Source organism: Balaenoptera borealis, assembly GCF_965194805.1.
Source record: "Balaenoptera borealis genome assembly, chromosome: 6".
Classification (NCBI taxonomy): domain Eukaryota; kingdom Metazoa; phylum Chordata; class Mammalia; order Artiodactyla; family Balaenopteridae; genus Balaenoptera; species Balaenoptera borealis.
The window spans coordinates 52755534-52778755 of NC_138863.1; the positions used below are offsets into that span (position 1 = coordinate 52755534).

A 23222-nucleotide genomic window follows, 5' to 3' on the forward strand; every position below is an offset into this window, starting at 1 on the left:
ATATTTCAAAACAGAATCCCTTGGAAAGCAGCTTGCATTTCTACGCTGGGTGCTGAGCTTTCTTTTAGACCTTTCACATCTAATTCCCTCCAGCCATGAAGGGTTATTAATCTTACTTTTACAAACTGGGGTGTGCCCCAATTCTTAAAATCTATGCACAATAAAAAGTGGTAAGAGGGAGTAAAAGACAAGTTAACCCATGACAGATAGAAAGACACGGCAAACATTCCAAATCCATGCTGTCCAATACAGTAGCCACTAGCTACCTATGGCTATTAAGCACTTACAAAGTGGCTAGTCTGAAATGAAATATGTTGTAAGTGTAAAATACAGACCAAATTTCAAAGATACTGTATATATTGTTTACATGTTGAAATAATAATTTTGGATACCTGCATTAATAAAAACTTTAAAATTAATTTCATTTAAAAAAAATTTTAATAATGTTACTAGAAAATTGAAAATTACATATGTGACTTGCATTATATTTTTATTGGACAGCACTGTTCTAAGTCATAGCGTCTAAATCTATGAGTTTAGAGGACTTTCTTCATTTGTAATCATTCCTAAATTTGTCTTTAACAACAAAAAAGAGATAAGCATCTGCCAATTTACACAATCTACATGTCCTGTCCCACCTCCATACTTTTCATACAACCTCTTAGGACTTGTTAACACCAGTGAACACTACAAATACAGAGTAAACGTATTAATATATAATATAGATTATATACTTGATCATTATGCTGTTACTAACGTACTAGTGCTTTTGTCATGCAGCCAACAACTGGTACACATTTTCATCAAAACAGAAATCCATTAAAACAAATCCATTTCAAGAGGTGGTTAGTAGGCCAATCATAAAGTCAACCTAATTCCCAGAATTTTATTTGCCAGCTAGGCGTGGAAGGCCACATGTAGTTCTTACTAATGACAACTGGGCTTCTGTGATACTGTAATTAATGCCTGTTGCTTGTGATACTCAAGTCCTTGAATCCCCAATGTGCAACAGCTAGAAAAGTACAACTTCCTTGTAAACTTCCGTTATTAAAACACAAAGACATATATAAACGTCACTTTCTTTAGTCACCGAGTATTTAAAAGTGAGAATAGCACTGTCTTACAAGAGGTTTAAAAAGGTAAAATTATAGTCTCCTCATTCATATTTGAAAATAATATATTAATTGATTTGAACAATGAACTGTATCCAGATCATTTCCCCCAGGAGCATCCACTTGCCAATTAGTTACCTAAGTCGCTTTAGCCACCCTACAACTCACTTTACAGGCTCATCTGTTACACCTCTAAACCCCAACTCCTCTTTTCAATACTCTGCAGAGATTTCCCATTGCCCTTCCATGTCAGGATCCTTATCTTCAATTTTGAGTTTCATTAGGCTAATCTATTTTTTCTCTACTTTTCCGCCTATTCCTTCCATTGTGCTTGAACAAACCTACTGATCTGGTGCTCCATTAACCCACTCCTTCTCCAAATCTTCTCTTTTGTTATAATTCCACTTCTTGTTCCCCCACACATTCATAAGGGGGAAAGTCAAGGCAAAACATAATTTTATTTTTCTTTTCACCAGCTATTTAAGAAGCTCTTTTAATTCTACTTTCAACATGCAAGCTCTCAACTTTCTAAAGGGTATAAAGTTATTTCTCTCCCAAGTATCTTTCCTGAATAAGTGACAAATTTTAATTTGTTTCTTCATACGAATTTACAGTAAATGTAAAAATCCACTTATAAAACTAGAGCTTGGAAGGAAATTTGTGGTCCCCAAACCTCCTGAAATGTTCCACATAAGTATTTGACTTTTTACAGTATATTTAAGATTTTCATCCATGTGGAGATTATATTGTAAAAGTTGTGAGTAACAATTTTTATTTATTTATTTTTAATTAATTAATTTATTTATTTTTGGCTCTGTTGGGTCTTCGTTGCTATGCACGGGCTTTCTCTAGTTGCGGTGAGCAGGAGCTACTCTTCATTGTGGTGCACGGGCTTCTCATTGTGGTGGCTTCTCTTGTTGTGGAGCACGGGCTCTAGGAGCACAGGCTTCAGCAGTTGCAGCACACAGGCTCAGCAGTTGTGGCACGTGCGCTCTAGAGCACAGGCTCAGTAGTTGTGGCGCATGGGCTTAGTTGCTCTGCGGCATGTGGGATCTTCCCGGACCAGGGCTCGAACCCATGTCCCCTGCACTGGCAGGTGGATTCTTAACCTCTGCGCCACCAGGGAAGGCCGATTAACAATTTTTAAAATCACTATTCATTTACCTCAGCTTGATTTAATAAGTACTCTTAATTCCATGTTTTGGAAAGTTACTTTAACAGATTTTTTAAGGTGTTTGTTTAATATACTCTCTGTCAATCTGAACCTGTATTCAACAAAACTTAAAAAAATACATATGTATCTTCCACATGCTAGAAACTGGGCTAAATGCTGATAATGAAAAATGCAAAGGATGGTTGCTGAACACAAAAATTTAACTCTCACCAGAGAAATAAATCAATTACCATGCTGTATAATATTTTCTTATTCTGTCCCACTCATCACTGCTATTTGTGGACTAGAATTATTTTTTTGTACAATTATTGGTTCTAATACCTCAGTTTTTCAAAATGTTCTTCCATAAACATGCCTGTTTATTTTTCCATATAACTGCTATTTACCATTACATGTAACATATACAAGGTATGTAATATCTAACTCACTAAAAAAAACAGATGAAATAGGATTATTATCTGGATTTCTGAGAGAAGAGTTAAATAACTTGCTCAAAAGCTCACAGTTAATCTGTGGAGCTGGGACTTGAACTTGTATTTGTCCAACTCCAGAGCCCTTTATCTGGGTCAGCTGGACTTTCTGGATGTACAAAAGGACAGTTTTTGCTCGTCTGTTTGTTTTGCGGGTGGAAGGGGGGGGGGGGAATCTGTCTCTGCTTTCCCAATAGTTGGGAATTTTATAGTCACAGTTATTACCTAACTATAATGGTGGCACCTTTGGTTTCCCCCCACCCCTAAATTTAAAAGAACTGTTCACAAGTATTTTCAACAAATAGAATATTGGCTTTTTGTTAAAAGAGAAGCATATTTTATTATTTTAAGGAAGAATTCTCTTCTACTTCACTGTTTAAGATTTGAGAGTCAGTTAAAATACACCAAATGGTGCTCAACATCAGGAGCGATTAGGAAAATGCAAATCCAAACCACAATGAGATGCCACTTCACACCCACCAGAATGGCTATAATGAACAAACAAACAAATAAACAACAGAAAATAAGTGTGGCAAGCACATGGAGAAATTCGACCCCTCATACATTATTGGTGAGACAGTAAAGTGGCATAGACTTTGTGAAAAACAGTTTGGCAAGTATATGACCACAATTCCACTCCTAGGAATGTACCCTAAAGAACTCAAAACAGGTATTCAAACAAATGCCTGTACACACAAGTTAACAGCAGCACTATTCACAACAGCCCAAAGGTGGAAACAACCAAAATGTCCGTAACTTATGAGTGGATAAAATGTACCAAATGCTTTTATTTCATATTGTGTTTCTTTTTTTAAAAAAAACTAAAGTACAGTTGATATACAATATTATATAAATTACAGGTGTACAATATAGTGACTGGTAATTTTTAAAGGTTATACTCCATGTATAGTTATTATAAAATATTGGCTATATTCCGTGTTGTACAATATATCCTTGTAGCTTATCTTATACATAATAGTTTGTACCTCTTAATCCCCTACCCCTATGTTGCCCCTCCCCCCCAATAACGACTAATTTGTTCTCTGTATCTGTGAGTCTGTTTCTTTTTTTTAGTTATATCATATTATGTATTTCTTGAAATGCTCAATAACTTTTCTTCTTTAGCCTACTGTTGTGATATATCAGAGGACTGGGAACTGCCATTCTTCAGTCTTGCAACAAACTTCCTTTGTTTGAAGAGTATTCTATTTGTTTTTACAATTTTAATGTTCTTTGTTCATCAATGAAATTAGACCATTGTCATTTTGGCAGTACTAGTATCATGCTTGGGGACTTAGGTCATATTTGCCTCAAAACATGTTTAAGGTAGTTTGTCATCTTTTCCTATGCTCTAGAATAAAAGATAATATGGGAAAGAGTTACCACTTGGAAGTTTAAAACATCTTAACTGTAAATCTATAGAGAAAAGTATTTAATAAAAGTATTAAGCATAAATTTTTAAAAGTTATTTTACAAATAATCTAATTCATGTTTTCAAATGAATCATACTCTGTCAATTATCGTTAAGAGACTGCTGTTGAAGTTTGTTTTAAATTTTCTTTTTTTTTTTTTAAATAAAAACATCTAGTAAGATTTAGGGATGTCTCTGGTGCTTTTAGCTAATGCCATCTTCCTCCAAAGTTGCATCTTATTAAGTTCTGATTAACTTCTATTTTCAGCTGTTCGCACTAAAATTTCATGCCCTCATTAAGTCATTAGCTACACACACATACATATACACACGGCCCTAATGTTTCGCACACTCCTGCCACACACTTTTACCAATCTTTTGCATTAGGACACAGGCAATCAAAGTATAGAGAGTGCTTATGTTAAGAAACAGCTAGCCATTAAAAACCAAGTAAGAAACACGGTCTTAACTGTTCTCTAGCTTCATAGAGAATACATGGTATTTCATTATCTCCCCTGTCCCTTCCCAAGTCTGCTCATCCCAACAAGGACCCTAAACCTCAGAGCACTATTTCTCAAAAAACTGATTACAGTGCAGCTAGTACATGAATCCTAAGACATGCTTCTCAAAATGCACATTCTCAGGCCACCCTTGGACTACGAAATTAGAATCTCTGCTTTGGACAATGCTTGATTACAAGAATCTTTTGATTCACCAAGCCTAACCAGAACACTGCCCACATATAGCATTAGGGCAAGGTAACGCCACAACTTATCATACTAACTGGGATATTTCTGAAAGTGAAAGGAAATGCTATTAACAATTACACCAAGACAAAAGATATAAACCAGGATGTATGGTCAAAGTAGGGTTCCTGTGGTGTGCCTCACCTCTGAGAATTTGGCTAGCTTCAGAACTACTTTCAACTTAGGAGTTCATTAACATTATCCTAAAATGTAGTGCAAGAGTATTATACTAAGAGGTGAAAATGTAAAGAAACGTAAGATCCACACCCAGTTCTGGTGCCCAGTTCAGTTGGAAAGAAAGAGCATGTGACAAGAGGCGATAAGTAGCAGAGAATAAATATGTAGGTCTCTCAAAAGAGAGATATGCAGGAAAGGCTTCACAAGATGTAGGATTTGAAATGGGCCTTAAAGGAGCACTACTGTTTGGTGGATGAAAGCCAGTCTATGCAGTGAGAGAAGGTAAACAGAGATGCAGAGCCTAGAAACCCATGTTATGCCCAGGGGGTGGGAAACAGACCACTTCTGCCAGAGCATAGCTTTTATACGTAACAGAAATTTAAAATAAAGATAAGTTAAGAACCAAATGCAGAACGTTTTGACGTACACCCACTAAAATTCCTGAGGGAATTCCATAATCAAGAAGCAGCTGTGACACAATGTGACATGAGTCCCCAGGGGAAATGAGAAGGGATAAAAGATACAAGAGTGAAAAAAAAGAATAATACCCCACATAAGAGGAAATACTAAATACTTAAAGAAGAGTAATTAGGAGAAAGAAGAGACATTTCAGGGACGTCAAAAAGAAGTTGAAAGTAAAGACATATAAGAAGGCAGGCAGTTAAAACAAAAAAGAAATTAAAAATAAGTCATATGAAGAAAACACTGACAGCTAGATTACCAAATAGCTTTTTCAAATAAAATAGAAGAGGAAAAGCCAGATTACAAAAAGATGAAAGAAATACAAGACAGAAAGGTGGAGATGTGGCGATATATATGGCTCAGTAAACTAGAAGATAAATGGGCAGCCAGAGAGTGGATAAGAAGAGAAAAGGTGACAATTAAATGGGCTTAAAAAAAAAACCTCTCAGAAACAGGATAAGGTTAATAATTGGAAAGAGACTGGAGATAAATGAAAAGGAAAGGTTCAGTTTCAGGCAATGGGCTAGCAGAAAAATCCTGTTAAGAGCACAGGTTTTCCTGTAAATAAAATCAAATTCACTCACAATAAAAAGATCAAAGGAATATACAAAGATACATATTTGCCAGAGAGTGTGTATATGTACACGTTAAGGTCATACAAAAAGCTTAAATTTAATGAAGGATTTCAGAGTTTGGGGGAGGTGTAAAAAGTAAAATGCTAGAGGAAAAAAATATCTATTTTTTGCATAGAAGACAATTTCATATGCAGTAAAATCATACACATTTGGTCATGATAGATTTTACATAAGAAGTCTATTACAAATCATACATTACTAAAGCAATGTTATACAAAAATATTTTTATTACAGCATTATGATTTGCTATCATTATAATGTGGAATCTAGACCAGTAATTTGCAACTGGAAATGATAACCCTTCTTCCCCCCTAGACATCTGGAAATGGGAGGAGGAGTTGGTTTCTGGTGGCCACAGTACTGGGAGAGGCCCTACTAACACTATGTCAGCGAAGTCCAAGGATGCTCAGCGTCTTCTAAGGCAAAGCACAAGCCAGTCCAAAATGCCGAGGTGGACACTGGTAAGAAACACTGTAAACAGACAAAGAAGGTCGCTTTTCTTGTGTATTCTTCTTGCATATTTAGATAAAAATGAACAACAAAGTTCATTCTTAAACTTAATTCTTGTGATAATTTGATTCTGATAAAGGTCTTTGCATTCCACCTTAATCTATTTAAATTCAGAACTTAAGAAAAGACATATAGTTCTAATAAAGGAATTTTGGTTATTCTAATGCTAAGACATTGATTATCCCTTGACAAATGAAGAGGTGGCCAGGAAAATATGTTATGCTTAAAGCAACAGTTTCGGTAAGTATTCAGTTTTAAAAATAACACCTAGGGCATTGGTTAAGTTGAATAACATGCATTTGCATTATTTTACCACCAAATATGTCCATGCAACTTTTATACATCCAAAGTTTCCTAAGGCAAAGCAATTTAAGTTGAAGTTTATTTAAAATTAAGAAGGTCTGTAAGGACTATAGCAGCATATACTGAAGTACTGCAATGGAATGAAACACAACAAATACAAGTTCACAACGAGTCTGAAAAGGATAATAGGAAACCAACTCATTATTCTGAAAAGGAAGAAAAAAATAAATCTGATAAACAAGGGGAAGAATTAACCACTTATTCTGCCTTCACTATGTAACTCACCAGATTGGTAACCAAATGGAAGATGTGGGTAAATTTCTCTTAAGAGGTGTATTCCAATGACTATCAGCATCACAAAAAGACAATCAGATCTTAAGTGTTTCCTGATAGAAAAGCTCACTACAACCTATAAAGCAGTTTTGTCAAAAGAAAAAAAGGGGCGGGGGGGGGGGGGGGGTATCAATCCTGAATATGAACAAGCCTCTTGACCTAACTCCCAAATTTACAGGAAACACTGAACACAAAGAAAGATATTATACTATGACTAAGAATGTAATAAGCAAATCCAGACTTAGAAACTCAGCCCTATTTCATTAAATAAATTGCAAAAATGAAAAAAGAGAAAGACAAAAACAAAAAGAGAGAACTTATAGATTGGAAGATACATAAAAAACATTGACCAATCACAGTGTCTCTACTTTATTTGGATACTGATTCAAATTAGTTGTGAAGAAGGAAGGTAGACATCCCTGAGACATTTGTAAATTTGAACAATGACTGATTCAGGAATTTTGATATTTTTAGATGTGTTAATGACATTGTGGTTAAATTAAAAGAAGTCCTTACCTTTTGAAAATGCACACTGAAATAGCTGTTCTTTAAAAATGCAGATGAAATGATGTCTGAGATTTGCTTCAATGTAATATGGGAGGGTGAAATGGTTTGGTGTTATAGATGAAACGAAATTGGTCAAAGGTTGGTAACTATTGAAACTGGGTGAAGGCTACAAGGGCATTTATCACACTAGTCTGTTTACTTCTGTATATGTTTCAAGTTCTCCATAATAAGTTTATTTTAAAAAATTAAGAAACCTCAGCAGGAGGGAAAAGCGATCATTTGCAACATGTTTATTTTCCGGCTTATAAAAGAACAAAATGAATACTTGGCATAGTCCTCTAATGGATATGGGGATATTAAGCATCTGGGAGGATATAACAGAAATGTCTTTACAAATTTTAAACAGACACTGGTGTAAATAAAATAAAGAAAATCTAAAGGTGCACTCGTTAAAACCGTCGCTGAATTCCACACGGGTCGTGTGCATCTAAGTTTGTGTTTAAACCCTTCAAATGCCAGATTTCCCCTCTTTGTGATAGCAGGTAGATTTACTACAAGTATTTACAAATCCAACAAATATTACCAATACCCTTAGAAACAAGTGTGAAACAAAAATAAAACCATAAAGCCAAGGCTTTATGATGCCCTCTATATTTTGATGTTGTTACTGTTTAAATTGAGAAGACTACAGAAAGCAGTAGGAAGCCATAAAAAATGTGTAGCCACAATCTTCTGAGATCGATTCTCTTGGGGACCCTAAATAAATGGATTCTTGACCTACTAAAATTTAATGTAAAAAAATGATCCATTTGTAAAGGACCTATAAGATTGTAAATGGCAAAACAAACTACAAATAACCACCCTCAGAAAGGGAATGAATGGTGTTTATAAAAAGCGAGTCCCATGGATATAAAGGGAGAATCATCATGATGATTTATAAGTAAAGGAAAATAAAATAAAAAGGTAACAAAATTCATGTTTCCCTAGGCCTTTCACTCAGACCAAAACATGTGGAGCTATACTCCCAAAAGCAATTTCAGACTAGAGATGTTTTTATTTTTCCCCAGACAAGCTAGAAGTTAAACAGAATGACAAAGTATATTTACTCTGGGACAGTGAAGCAGCAAAGAAACTTCAGAATGGCAAAACTGGTCCAAATCCCTCCAAAACAGACAGATTAAACCTTGGACAATGAATGAACAAGGCAATATTGCAACTCCTTTCAAAGTTTTATCTGTTGCAAATAACCATAAAATTAAAACAATTATTATTTACAACAAGGACCAAACAGGAGGCTGGGATTTTTAAAATTTAATAACTCTAGAAATTTGACCCTCTTGCTATTACTTAAGGTTAATCACATCTTACTGACCATCACATCCAAAACAGGTGCTAAAATCAAGCTTACGCTATTTCCTTTTATAACCCTTATAAAACTGATGAAATGTCAACAGAAAGAAAAAGCTGAAAGTTTTAGAATTTAATTTTTATACAGCATTTAGACAAGATGCAAGACACAGATATGATTCACAAAACTCATTTAGTTTTATCAATCTAAAATGAACTATATCAACCTAGCAGGTCACACTGAAAACATTAGGTCTGTTTTCTAAGCAGAACAGTTCCTCTTCCAGAGAAACTCCTAGGAAAAAAGCAAATCTCCATACTATTATCTGGAAATATTTTTGTATAAATTCACAAGTTTAGGAAAAATAGTGCTTAAATAAACTATGAAACTATAGAAAACAAGACAAAATTAAGAGGGATCTAATATAAAGCCAAATTTCTATAAAAAGTCAGATCTAATACCAGTATTAAAAAATAACAAGAGCACATGTTGCTGAGAAATCAGCATTAAAATACTCCTAAAATCCTATGTGATTAGGACTTTTCTCCATAAAACTAGAAATTCTTATCCATAGATTTTTTTTCCAACTTCAAAGCAATTCATAAACATAGACCACTTCACAATACCCCAGACAAAAAAGTAGAGGCAGATTTAAAGTCTCACTGCTTTGCCCAAAGAAAAGCCTTACACAAGGAACTACAAGCCAGAGAACAAAGATTTGCCTTTTCCATTACGATCATATTCAATCCCTGACCTTCTTCCTTACAAGGCAAGAGAATAGGCAAGGAAGCTGGCAACTTGGGGAATGCTCCTTGAAAAGAAAATGCTTCTGAATGATTTAAAAAGAAGAAGAAGAAGAAAAAAAAAAAAACCCAAGGCGAGCCTAGCACCCCCAAGCCAAAGAAGGCAACTCTTCTTTCTCCCACTCACCATCTGGACCTCACTTGCCAGGTTCTAAAACCATACAGTATTTTGGATCCTTCAAGAGACTATAAGCAAACAAATGGGATGTACTTATACTAAGCATGCACCTACAAACCCTTAAACAACTCTGAATGCTTTTACCAGATTTCTCAAGCAGCAGTGTACAAAAGCAAAAGTGCTTACCTTCACGTAAAAAGTAAGCCTAAAGGGCTTCCCTGGTGGCGCAGTGGTTAAGAATCTGCCTGCCAATGCAGGGGACACGCGTTCAAGTCCTGGTCCGGGAAGATCCCACATGCCGCGGATCCCACATCCCACTTGTTGCAGAGCAACTAAACCCGTGCGCCACAACTATAGAGCCCGTGCTCTAGAGCCCATGAGCCACAACTACTGAGCCCACGTGCCGCATCTACTGAAGCCTGCACACTCTAGAGCCCGTGTTCTGCAACGAGAAGCCGCCGCAACGAGAAGCCCGCGCACCGCAACGAAGAATAGCCCCCGCTCCCCTCAACTAGAGAAAGCCTGCGAGTAGCAATGAAGACCCAACACAGCCAAAAATAATAAATAAATAAATGTATTTAAAAAAAAAAAGTAAGCCTACATTTTTGCCCTGGAGCTGTTATATATATGCACTACATGTGTGACAACTCTCAGATTAGCTTTTGAAATCTTAACAAGAATGATACTTCAAAGGATTGTTTTGGGAATTAAATAAAATAGCATATTAATAGGCACTATACTATGGAATCCAGTAGTGTCAGGCTGGGTGCTCACCTATTCATGAAGTATATATCCTTTGTATATAGGGAGAGAAATCGATTTCTCACTGAATATCCATACGCTCCCCGACATTTTCCAGCCACCTTGCAGTTGGTCGAGGCCATGTGATTAATTCATGTCTTAACTTCCAGACCAAAGCACTTAACAGTTAGACAGCACATGACCCTCTAGCTATCTTGCCTGGACACATGTTCCAAATGGCAGGGCTACAAGATGTAAGCTGCACAGATCTGAGCCGACACGTGGAAGAGCTAACCAGGAGAGTGTGGACCCACAGAGGACTTCATACAAGTGAGACAAATGTTTATATGTTCATGTTATAAGCTTTCTAGGTTTGTTTGTTAACGCAACACAGCTTAGCAAAATTCAACGTCTCCTTTTACAGCCTAACTGCACTCAAATGCTAGACAAAATGCATACATAAAAATGGCAAGTCCTGAGCTTAGGTATTAAAGGATATCTTCCTTTCTGTGTAATTTTGTATATCCAGGATGAATAGAATGGTTAAAAGAGAATTCTGTTAGCAAAGCAGAAAAGTAATCGAATGTACACAGAATAACTTAAAAAAGAAACTGATACTTATAGTTTCACCTTAAGGAGAAAAGATTCTAAAATCAAGAGTCTAAACTTTTTTCTAGTTAAGCACACAAATTATACAAAAAAAAAAAAAAAAAAAAAGCAACAGTACAAAAACAACAACTGAGAAACTAAAAACAGCTATCAGGAAACAGGTAAAAGAAAGAAAAGCTGAACAAGACTTTAAACACCCTTTCACCATGAGTAAAATAGCTGAAGTCACTTGTCATTGTAACAGAAGTATTATAGAGCCACAATTGCTTACCCGCAATTCTGGAATATCCCAAAAGCTCTAAAAATCAAAGATTTAAAAAAAAAGTAAGTTTGGAGAAAAATAATTTGGCAGCAACACCAAACATGAACTAACCAAAAACTATCTGTAGTGTCTATTTATCCCCTTAATATGAACATGCATACAATTTGACTGTAGAAATATGAATGTGTTTGATTATGGAGTGCTTCTCCAGATCCCACTGGCGGTGTTACATAAAACACAACAAACATATCATATTCCCTTTCTAAAATCTTAAAATTTCCAAATTCTGAAACATTACTGGCCCCAAGAGTTTGAAATAAAGGACTGTGGACTTGTAACAATAATAGAAGTAAATAATCTCTGTATTGTCTTAATGATAAAAATAAAAGTCAAATGAAGAGCATGGCTTTCTAACCTGTTTGTAGTTCAATCAATGTACTGAATCCAATTGAATTTTGATGACTTTCCAATGGTATTTCTACTTGATGATACTTCAATATTCCCAGTAGCACACAGATACAACCAGCCTAAAGCTAAATCATGAGAGGGTATAATTAACTAGAAGGAGACTAGTTAATTAAAAATACTGCTGTAAGCATTTCTGGCCTCAATAGACCATAATTTAGCAGGTACTCAAGGTAGCCATTCCTGTAGGTTCACATAAAAAAACAGACATGTATCAGATAACATAAGATAAACTACAGCACAAGAGTAGTGGGAGATGGGGACACCAACTCTGAGGAAGGTATAGGAGAATGTATTCAGTAGGCATCACTAGTAAGATAGGAAAATGGTAAAAAGCAAACCATGTAAAAATTAAAGAGGCAAGGTATTGGAATAAACATCTACAGCAGGATTTCTCAACCTCAGCACTACTGACATTTTATAGCCCAGATAAATCTTTGCTGGAGGGAGTTGACCTAGGCATTACAGGTATTTACTAGGTATTTAGCAGCGTCCCTAACCTCTACTCACTAAATTATCAGTAGCAGCCCCTCTTCCACCAGTTGTGAAAAGTCTCTAGGCATTGCCAATTGCCCCCTAGGCCAGGGTGGGGTGAGGGAATAAGAAGGCAAAAACTGCCCCCAGTTGAGAACTGAGGCAAGAGAAATATTAAAAGTTTAAAGATGTTTATTCTTCAAGATTCTAAAATGCCAAATATATTTCCCTGTTAAAAGCAGTATGGGAAGGGAAAAAACCATTTTCTATTTCTCTAGATCTACAGGTGGTTTTATTCTATGTTTTTAATCTTAATTTTGTAGGAAAGACCAGAATGGCAGATCAAGTTCTCCGTTATCAATCGGAGCGGCCGGCACTCTAAGGAACAATGACTTGTTGACTTTCTTATAACTAAACATATCCATCTGCTGTTACCGCAACTTATTCAAGGAGAGAATAAGGTACCAGTTGGTTATGTATAGAAAGGAACAACAAAACAATTTGAGAGTCCTGCATGTAGCGGCAAAGTAACCACGCAACTTTTTAAATGCACAGTTTTCACACACTTTCTAATTACATTATCTGCACTGAACTTAATAGATCCCTAATAAAAATGTGACCTTTAGATGGGGAAGAATATTATTTTCAATCACATCATTCTTTTGGAAAAAATTTTTAGTCACAAGAGAACTGAGTCCTTCTGCTACACTGGCATATATAAGGGAAATAATTAGCTTTACTGTGAATCAATTTCCTTTTATAATAAAAATGGTAACCAAATACCTCTGAATAATCATATTAAAAATTACAATTATGAAAAAGTAAAGAATATATGGGATATTTAATAGATTTTCTCCAATCCAAACTCATTGTTTTGCCTGGAATTTCTATTCCTGTCAATCTGACAGACTTCAACTTATTTATTAACTTAATAAATCTTCACATGAAAAGCACTGTGTGAAGCAAGACAGAAAAATGTTCAAGACAATCCTCCTTTCAAAGGAACACTAACTCATGCAGAAGGTAGACAAATAAGTAAATAATTATAGTATATAGTATTAACATACCGGATTCACGTATTGATATTACAGCTGCGCTGAACCAATTATTAGCTTATTGAAAAATAAAACATTTAAAATTATCAGGAATGTCCAAGTACCAAGAAAAATCCTCATGATTTTTGAGGTCTATGCTGATGCCAAAATGTAATTAATTAATAATAAAATAAGAACTATCAGACAACCATCAGAATGGGAGAAAATATTTGCAAATGAAGCAACTGACAAAGGATTAATCTCCAAGATTTACAAGCAGCTCATGCAGCTCAATAACAAAAAAACGAACAACCCAATCCAAAAATGGGCAGAAGACCTAAATAGACATTTCTCCAAAGAAGATATACAGATGGCCTACAGACACATGAAAGAATGCTCAACATCATTAATCATTAGAGAAATGCAAATCAAAACTACAATGAGATATCATCTCACACCGGTCAGAATGGCCATCATCAAAAAATCTAGAAACAATAAATGCTGGAGAGGGTGTGGAGGAAAGGGAACCCTCTTGCACTGTTGGTGGGAATGTAAATTGATACAGCCACTATGGAGAACAGTATGGAGGTTCCTTAAAAAACTACAAATAGAACTACCATACGACCCAGCAATCCCACTACTGGGCATATACCCTGAGAAAACCATAGGTCAAAAAGTGTCATGTACCACAATGTTCACTGCAGCTCTATTTACAATAGCCAGGACATGGAAGCAACCTAAATGTCCATCGACAGATGAATGGATAAAGAAGATGTGGCACATATATACAATGGAATATTACTCAGCCATAAAAAGAAATGAAATGGAGGTATTTGTAATGAGGTGGATGGAGTTAGAGTCTGTCATACAGAGTGAAGTAAGTCAGAAAGAGAAAAACAAATACAGTATGCTAACACATATATACGGAAACTAAGGGAAAAAAAGAAAAAGGCCATGAAGAACCTAGTGGCAAGACGGGAATAAAGACACAGACCTACTAGAGAATGGACTTGAGGATATGGGGAGTGGGTGGGGTGAGATGTGACAGGGTAAGAGAGTGTCATGGACATATATACACTACCAAATGTAAAATAGATAGCTAGTGGGAAGCAGCCGCATAGCACAGGGAGATCAGCTCGGTGCTTTGTGACCACCTAGAGGGGTGGGATGGGGAGGGTGGGAGGGAGGGAGATGCAAGAGGGAAGAGAAATGGGAACATATTGTATATGTATAACTGATTCACTTTGTTATAAAGCAGAAGCTAACACACCATTGTAAGGCAATTATACTTCAATAAAGATGTTTAAAAAAAAAGAACTCTCCCTTGGTAGATGACCACAGTAGAGTGAGATGGAAAACACCTTCAGTCAGAGTAGTTCTATACTTATCTGTTTTACAAATCGAGCATCCAACTGAGATTTAATTTTTATAAAAAGGCAACTGCAGGATTTTTTTTCAAGAGTTGAGAACAAAAGGACTAGATGATTAATGACACAATTTTGTTTTATAAAATAGGGTACCTTCACATAGCACACACTGGCTAATATAAACTGGCTAATATTGTTGGCTAATAACAATCAAATGCATAAGTAAAAAAGAAAAAGCAATCTATCCATATGTGTGGGAGGGTTTAAAACCAAGTATTGTATAAGCAACCAACAAAGCTATGTAGATATCACATGTTATTTTGATCATGACCTGCTTTCATACACCAATCAGAGAAAGCTTCCAAAATCTCTCCCTAGATCAGAGAGAAGGAAAGAATGCTATGTTTAGGTAACGAGTAAACTGTATCAATTCAGAATCTAAATTTTACAAAAACATTGATATAATCTCATTCTCAACACAGTAAAACTACAAATTCCTACAATGGAACATTTAAAAGAGAAAACATAACTATCACCATTATTTAAGAATTTTTTATTATAATTTATTGGACAGTCAGAGCATTCTCTACTGAATGACGTATCATTAACCTTATGCATATTCCTTTAAAGAGGATATACTATTTGTTCAGCTTTACCCAATGTTCTTAGGTTTATTTTCTTTTTTACTCAAGTTCCAAGGAACTGCTTTTACTAACATCAAAAAAACAGCTGCCTGACATAGTCTCAATAAATAGGTGCGGAGCTGATTAGGATGAAATTATTCCTACAGTCAGATGCTGATGCACTGGAGAAAACGCCAGCAAGAGTGAAGGCATACTGCTATAAACTAGCTCTTTAACCATGCTACGGCCACTTTATTGACCAAGTTTACATTGTTAAAAAAATTTTAAACATATTAATTCATCTAATCCTCACAACAAACTTATAAAGAGGGATATCATTTTAATCTTCATCATACAGATAAGAAACTGAAAGACAGAAATATTCCATACCTTATCTAAGTTAACATAGCTATTAAGTGCCAGAGCAGGGATTTGAACCCAGACAGTCCAGTTCCAGTACCACTGCTTTTCAAACCTTAATATACATACAATTCACCTGGAAATCTAGTTGAAATTCAGATCCTGATTCAGTACTTCTGCAGCAGGGGAGGCAAGATTCTACATTTCTAAAAATCTCACCTGTGATGCAGATGATGCTGGTCTGAAGACCACCCTTTGAGCAGCGAAGTTCTATCTTCCCTAGAAATGGTGCAAAGTGGTGGTAACCCTCCAAAGGAGATAGAGCTCATCCGGTTAGACAATTAGGCTTACAAATAAATCAGGGCTTGGCAATTTCTGGTTTAGAACTTAACTGCTTCTCTTATTAATTTTTTTTTTAGAAAGAAGGAAATGAGCAAAATTTGCAAGCATTAGTACCTACTTTCAGGTTTCGCATATTAATACTATAACTTGATACCGTCACACCTCCCTCCCAATAAGGTCTTTTCCACATTCAAAAACTATTTACAAATGTCCCTGAATACCTACTTTAACACAGATTCAATCTGAACATGTTAAAGAATATTTTTGGAGCGTATTTTTCTACTTCCTCAGATACAGAAAGAATTAGAGGCTAAGTTCAAAATCCAGCACCTTTCTAAACTTCTGCCACCTGTCAAGTCCTGAGAGGACAAGGACACTCTTTGGATGGAACGTAAATGTCTTAATAGCACATTCCCTTCATTCTCACTGGTGTATCAGCTGTTTATACTCTAATCTGGAATACAGTAAAGAGTATGAATTGAAGGCACTAAATGTTATATCCCTATGTTTAGAATGCTTTGGCCTAAAGCACTCTAGTACCTAAAAATTGAAATGCCATCAAATCACTGGAAATAACATTTTATCAAACTTTTATACTACTGGGAAAAGAAATATCAATACTATCAAAATGTTTTCAAACATGTTTAAAGCCACACACTCAATTCAGTAATTAAGTCTATCCTATGATCACCCTGGGTGTATACATATTTGACACAGCTGTATAATAACTAAAGAATATTTTATTAATTAAACATAGGAAGGAATTTAAGAAAAATCTTAATCAAGTCTGAGTAATTTTGGTTTTGTTGAGTTTTCTTGTATTCCATTCAACTTTTTCCTGAATGTACACAGACATACTTTACATTTCTTCCCTGAAGAAGAATTAAATGTGTCACGTACTTTGATAAACTAATAAAAATCATATTCAAAACCATAATGGAATTCTGATTACACATTAAAGTCAAAAGAATTAGGTTTCATAGATTTCAGGCAATATGAATTCACATACTCTACAATTTATTAATATAGAGTCTCATTTTTAATTAAGACAAAAATTAACAAATTTAAACTGTACGATCATCATAAAGCTAAAATTCTCACCAACGCACTTGTGAATAGAAGAACACCACAAGTATGACACAAAGGTAAAAACACAATACAGGGCTTCCCTGGTGGCACAGTGGTTGAGGGTCTGCCTGCCAATGCAGGGGACACGGGTTCGAGCCCTGGTCTGGGAAGATCCCACATGCCGCGGAGCAACTGGGCCCGTGAGCCACAACTACTGAGCCTGAGTGTCTGGAGCTTCTGCTCTGCAACAAGAGAGGCCGCGATAGTGAGAGGCCCGCGCACCGCAATGAGGAGTGGCCCCCACTCGCCGCCAACTGGAGAAAGCCCTCGCACAGAAACGAGGACCCAACACAGCCAAAAATAAACATAATAAATAAAAATTAAAAAAAAAAAAAAACACAATACAAATTTTAAATTAGCTGTCAAAATCCTAAAATGCTTCCACTAAACACTCACTATTCCAAATTCCTGCTCAAGAACAAGGACTAGATGTTCTTCCACCCAAAAGAATCTGAAGACTTATAGAAAAACACACAAAACTATGTGGGTGTTTTACTTGTCCAGCATATGAAGGAAGGCTGTGCCCAAACTAATAAAAAAAACTTCTCCAGTCTCCTACTAAGACTCATATTTTCTGTTTTTTTTCTTTAATCACTCACACAGTCACAAAGAAACTCATACGTAACAAGAAGCAGAGAACTGAAAGATGTCATTTGCAATAGTTGACAGTGATCACAAGTTGTGACGAGGGAAAGCACAGATGATGTAGTCCAAGTTACTGCACACGAGCAAGCCCAAAGGTTCACTATTTCACTAGCCTAATCACTAAATGTGAAGCATTATTTCATGGACTGAAAGGAAATCTGGTAGATAAAGAGAAAAATAATAACAAGTTAAACTTTCTATCTCCAAGAAAGACTCTACTTCCTCTAAAATAATCATCAGTGACCTTGTGGAAACATTCCTGGGCTAAACATGTAGAGCACATTTCTTCAGCAACTGCAACACTAAGCAACTGCTCTGAGGGCATCTCACACATGCCTACTGGGTTCGCTAGATCTGCACAAGAACACTAGTTTGTGCCATTTGCAGAAAATCAACAAAAACTTTTAAAAAATGTTTGACCTTACGTGCAATTTTAAAACATTTAAGACCTTTGAACTGATAGATCTTTATGCCTTTTACAATGAGAAATACCAGAATACACTCTGCAAGTTAAGTGATTCTTCCAGAGAGCAAATTTAACTTGACCTCCCTAAATGGCTACAGATTTGACACACCATTTAGAAGCCTGAAAGGAAATACTTTCATTTATTTATTCTCTAAAGCAGTGCCGTTCAACAGAAATATAATGCGAGCCACATATGTAATTTTAAATTGTCTAATAACCGTATTAAAATGGTAAAAAGAAGAAATTAATTTTAAAACATTTTATGTAACCCAACATATCAAAAATATTAATATTTCAACATGCAATAAATATTTTTCAGAAAATCAGTTAAGATATTTTACAAAAATTCTTTTCTTCATACTAAGTTTTCAAAATCTGATGTGTATTCTACACTTACAGAACATCTCATTTTTGGACTACAGCTGAAATGGTCAATAACCACAAGTGGTTAGTGGCTACGTTACTGGACAGTGCAGCTCGTAAGCGCTACTTTGAGATCTGACATACCACTATGTTTAAAATTAGTCTACATTCATGTTTCCTTTTTGAACTGAAATGTCTGATTACAAGTATGAGCAAATAAGGATCAGATCACCTTACTGGAGGACCCAGTTAACACACATGATAAGAAGCAGTTGGATTATATCCTATTATATCTCAAGTAGACTTCAGAAATAGGTCTGATCATCACAAGTGAACACAACTTGTAGCAAAAATATAGGTAAGACAAGAAAACATTTTCATACCAAACCACAACACTGCCTTATTTCTAGCAGCCACTCTTGTTCTTGAGCAGGTATCTCCATGCAAATTATCTAAAGACTGGTTTTCTAAGTTTGATGAATTTTGGAAGCCATAAAGTCACTGCTGAAAAACTGAGCACTAAGTAAGAGGAATTTAAAAAAATTTTTCAGGGAAAAAATTATCAACCAGTTACTTTTAATACACCTATACCAACCAACAATCTTAAATTATTCTACATGAGTTTCACTGAAATGACTTCTTTCCACAAATTCCAACTCATTCACTGCTTTTTATACATGTATTTCAAGTACTAAAATTACTAAGAATTTTCCCAAGTAATTAGGCCATTTAATTAAAATGTAAATAATTCCAGCAATGCATTCTCTAGAAAGCAGCAACTAAAACCATTAGCTTAGCACGTAAAATTTGTCCTTAAGGCAAGTTACTGAATAAATCAAACAGAAACAACTATACTCTTGTTTACTGCATTTACATTTTGTAACACCACATTCAGCAATTTCTAAATTTGGAAGGTCAGTTCAGATTGCACACAAGCAGTAACTTTAAAGCTTAGCAAAATTTTAGAAGTTTCTGCAATGTACTTCTGAATAAACACAGCATAGAACTACTAGGGCAGAACAAAAACCAGCACTATTCATACTAACCCCAGCAAGAAGCACAAAATCAATATATTCGTAAGTCCGAAGCGCATGATACACGCTAAAAAGGTTTTATTCCTCCCGAATTTATTTAATTCACCCAAGACAATTTTTGTTTCATCCACTTGCAAAGCTGAAAAGAAGCAAATGTAGCCTCTTCTGCAGCACACATATTCCAGGACAATACATGAATCTCTTGATATTTTTCCACAATTTGAAATTAAAACAAGATTTGTTTCTTACCTGCAGTTAGGAGGAGGATCAAGGGTTATTTCAGCTAGCTCCTTCTGAATTCTGTTAGTGAAATGAGAAGAGACAAAAAGGATCTGAGAGAGTCTACAGAATAACCGGGGAATCACACTGCCCTCTACCACCATGCAGTTAAATGCAAGGCTGGCTTCGCCTTCAGTAACGCTAACATGGCTGCTTCCTCTTTGTTCTCAGAGGCATAACCCAAATCCCTTAACAGAAACTTTGCAGCTTTTTTTCTCACTTGCTACTATAAATAAGTAAGACGTTTACACCTGATTTGAGAACTAGCCCTCTGCTAGTACTCAGTAAAGGATATAAAATGTATTTTAAAACACTTTTTACCAAAGAAATTCTCTTTTCAAGCTTATATGCAAATGAGACAAGAAGGGAGGAGGGAAAGCACTGGAATATTTGACAATGACTTCAAGTCACTTTTACCAAGGTAAGAGTTAACAGGCTACTGCAAGTGCACATTAATAATTCTGACAATATTTTATCTTTAAAAAAAAAAGAGTTTGAAATTTACAAATATTTTTACCAGTGAAAAACTTCCAAAGGATTCTGGCATTCTTATTTAACTGAATCTGTCTTCCCTGACCTTAAGTACAGCATTTAAATTTAATAAATTTGGGAGAAGAGATAATGATAGCCTTGAGGTAAGAGGAAAAAAACGCAGTCCTTATTTTATTCAAATTTAAAATGCTTTCAAAACTTAAGATGTGTCTAATACGTTCATCAACAAGATTACAACAAATTGAGAATTTTAAATTATCTCAAAGACTGCTGTTATTTCATAAATATTCTCGTTATTAATACTTGATTATTGATGTAAAAGAGGTGAAAATCCATAGAATATCACTACAGAATGCCAACATTTGATCAGCTTTTATATTTTCTTTTTCTTTTGGTTGTGATCAACAAAAATCAATAAAATGTCAATATTGGTTAGTGCTATAGAAGCATTTGATGTATAATTACTAGAAATCATGGGTATTCCACTACTACTACCACTGATGGAGTCCCACTGACAGTCTTTTTTTCACCATTACAGATAACATAAATCAACAAGAAACAAATGATCTTTCACTTATATCCAACAAAATATGTTTCTCCTGCTGTTGAGTATTAATGTGACAAGCATATCCACAAGTTTTAGAGTGAAGAGGAAAAATGACAAAGTTGTCACTCACCAAGTGCCACCTAAAATGTAAATGGCTACTTTTCAGTTTTATTTGCCCTCACAAGGACACAGAGCTATATAACCATAGCCTAATTACAGAAAGTAATACCTGGGATGCATGACTTAAAGTCGTTTGTAAAACTGAAAGCAGATTTGGAGCACAATTTTAAAATCTGCTTTCAAATATAGCCAAGGCCTTGAATTTACAAATTTTCTAGCAAACATGACCATTTCTGATCATTAAGTTTCATGAAGAGAGACACTGCGGACCTAAGTGTCAATTTCAAGGAAGCCGAATATGACTCATAAAAAGGAAACATCCTCAATGCATCAGCTAATTTGGGTTCACCAAATATTCCTTGCCAACTCCTTAAACAATCTGTCAGATGTTAGTCCAATCTCTGCTCAAGGACACTCTCACTGAAGTTACCAAAGTACAGAACGAGTTTGCTTAAAAGTCTAATTCTAGGGAGGAGGATTATATGCCACCTAAAGAATGACAACTCATTCAAGTCCAAATAAAACTGAGCGCAAAGGAAATGTTTTCGAACTATTGCTACTGATATAAAACCAACAAAAGCGTCCAGCCATTTGGAAGACAACCTGACAACGTGCTTAATCCTTTTTTTACACATTACCTTTTAGCACTAGTGGATAACTTAGCAGTGGTTTTGCTAGAGAGTTTGGTGTTTTTCTTCTGCTGGGTGGCAGAAGGTTTTCTTTCTTCTTGTTCTTCAGGCTCTGGAGCGGCTGGGTCTCGCTGGTCCGCATCTGAACTACCACTGCTGGTGCTGGGGCTCTCATCATCGGACCTTTGCCGATCACTGGACATCTTGGTGAAGTTATTTCTTGGAAAACTTTTAAAGAGAAAAGGGGGAAAGAAAGGAAATGTAAGTCTAAGAAATAAGCCAACAGCATTTTCTTCTCTTAATCTTCACCTAAAATCATATTTTAATGAAAACGCTTCAAAAGTGTTCACACATCTCATCGTACAGGAAGGTTACAGGGGAGGTGATGTGTCTCACAACGGCAGCGTTCAGGGCTTTACCGAACTCAAGTTAGAAAACCCACTCACATTTTTTTCCATCCCTTGGACAATCTATCAATTGTCTACTTTCTCAGAAGGCATGAAACAGATTTGCCAGGGAACTTAGGCAACGAGCATTAATAACATATGACACACTGTAAATAACAGATCTCGCTGAAAAATGTTAAAAAGTCACTAATAACGTCTAAATATTTACACACTGACATTGGTCAAAGCTACCAAATTCCCTTTCCGAGAGGAAAACATACCCTATTAATAGCCCATATGCTTATTTAAGGTGGCGATTCCTCCTCTGAGCCCGTAAGCCTTTAAATACAACACTTACGAATTTTAAAAAATCAACTAACAAGCTGCTCTGGCCGTTTTCACGGCCAGCAGAGAAGATTCATCCGGCCAAGACCGAGCTGCCACCCTGGGAAAAGCAGAATTCAAACTGCACCTTCTGCAAAGCTCCCCGTGCCATCAAGGTTCCTCGCTCAATTTTTACATCACGGACCGACATTTTGTCCAAAATAACGAAAAAAAAAATTTGAGAGGAAAAACAAACAAACAAAGCCCCAAGAAGTGCAACAAATTTCCGCGCCCGCCGAGGCGAGCCGCGGCCGGCGACGGCGGCCACGCAGCTCCGCGGCCCTTTGTGGGGAGGGCCGCGCGGGGGCCGCGGGCAGCGCTCACCGCGCCGGGCGCCAAGTGATGCGAGCAGCCCGGCCGGCC

At 36.0% G+C, this 23222-nt stretch overlaps 1 protein-coding gene across 7 annotated transcripts in view; it reads right to left on the minus strand.

Moving 5' to 3' along the window:
• The window catches only part of UBE2E3 (ubiquitin conjugating enzyme E2 E3), a 90180-nt gene that overhangs the window by 66253 nt on the left and 705 nt on the right, over window positions 1-23222 (minus strand). For 4 of the 7 annotated variants that reach the window (XR_014246183.1, XM_082397619.1, XM_082397621.1 and 1 more), the window contains exons 2-3: window positions 22099-22317; window positions 20272-20322 (exon numbers count right to left, since the gene is read on the minus strand). Coding sequence is in view for 6 of the 7 variants with exons in the window: in XM_082397619.1 (XP_082253745.1) it covers window positions 20272-20322; window positions 22099-22292 (245 nt within the window). In the remaining variant the exon portion in view is untranslated. Of the gene's footprint in view, window positions 1-20271; window positions 20323-22098; window positions 22318-22833; window positions 23210-23222 lie in introns of those variants that run through there. The other 3 variants (XM_082397617.1, XM_082397620.1, XM_082397618.1) reach the window with 3 other exon arrangements.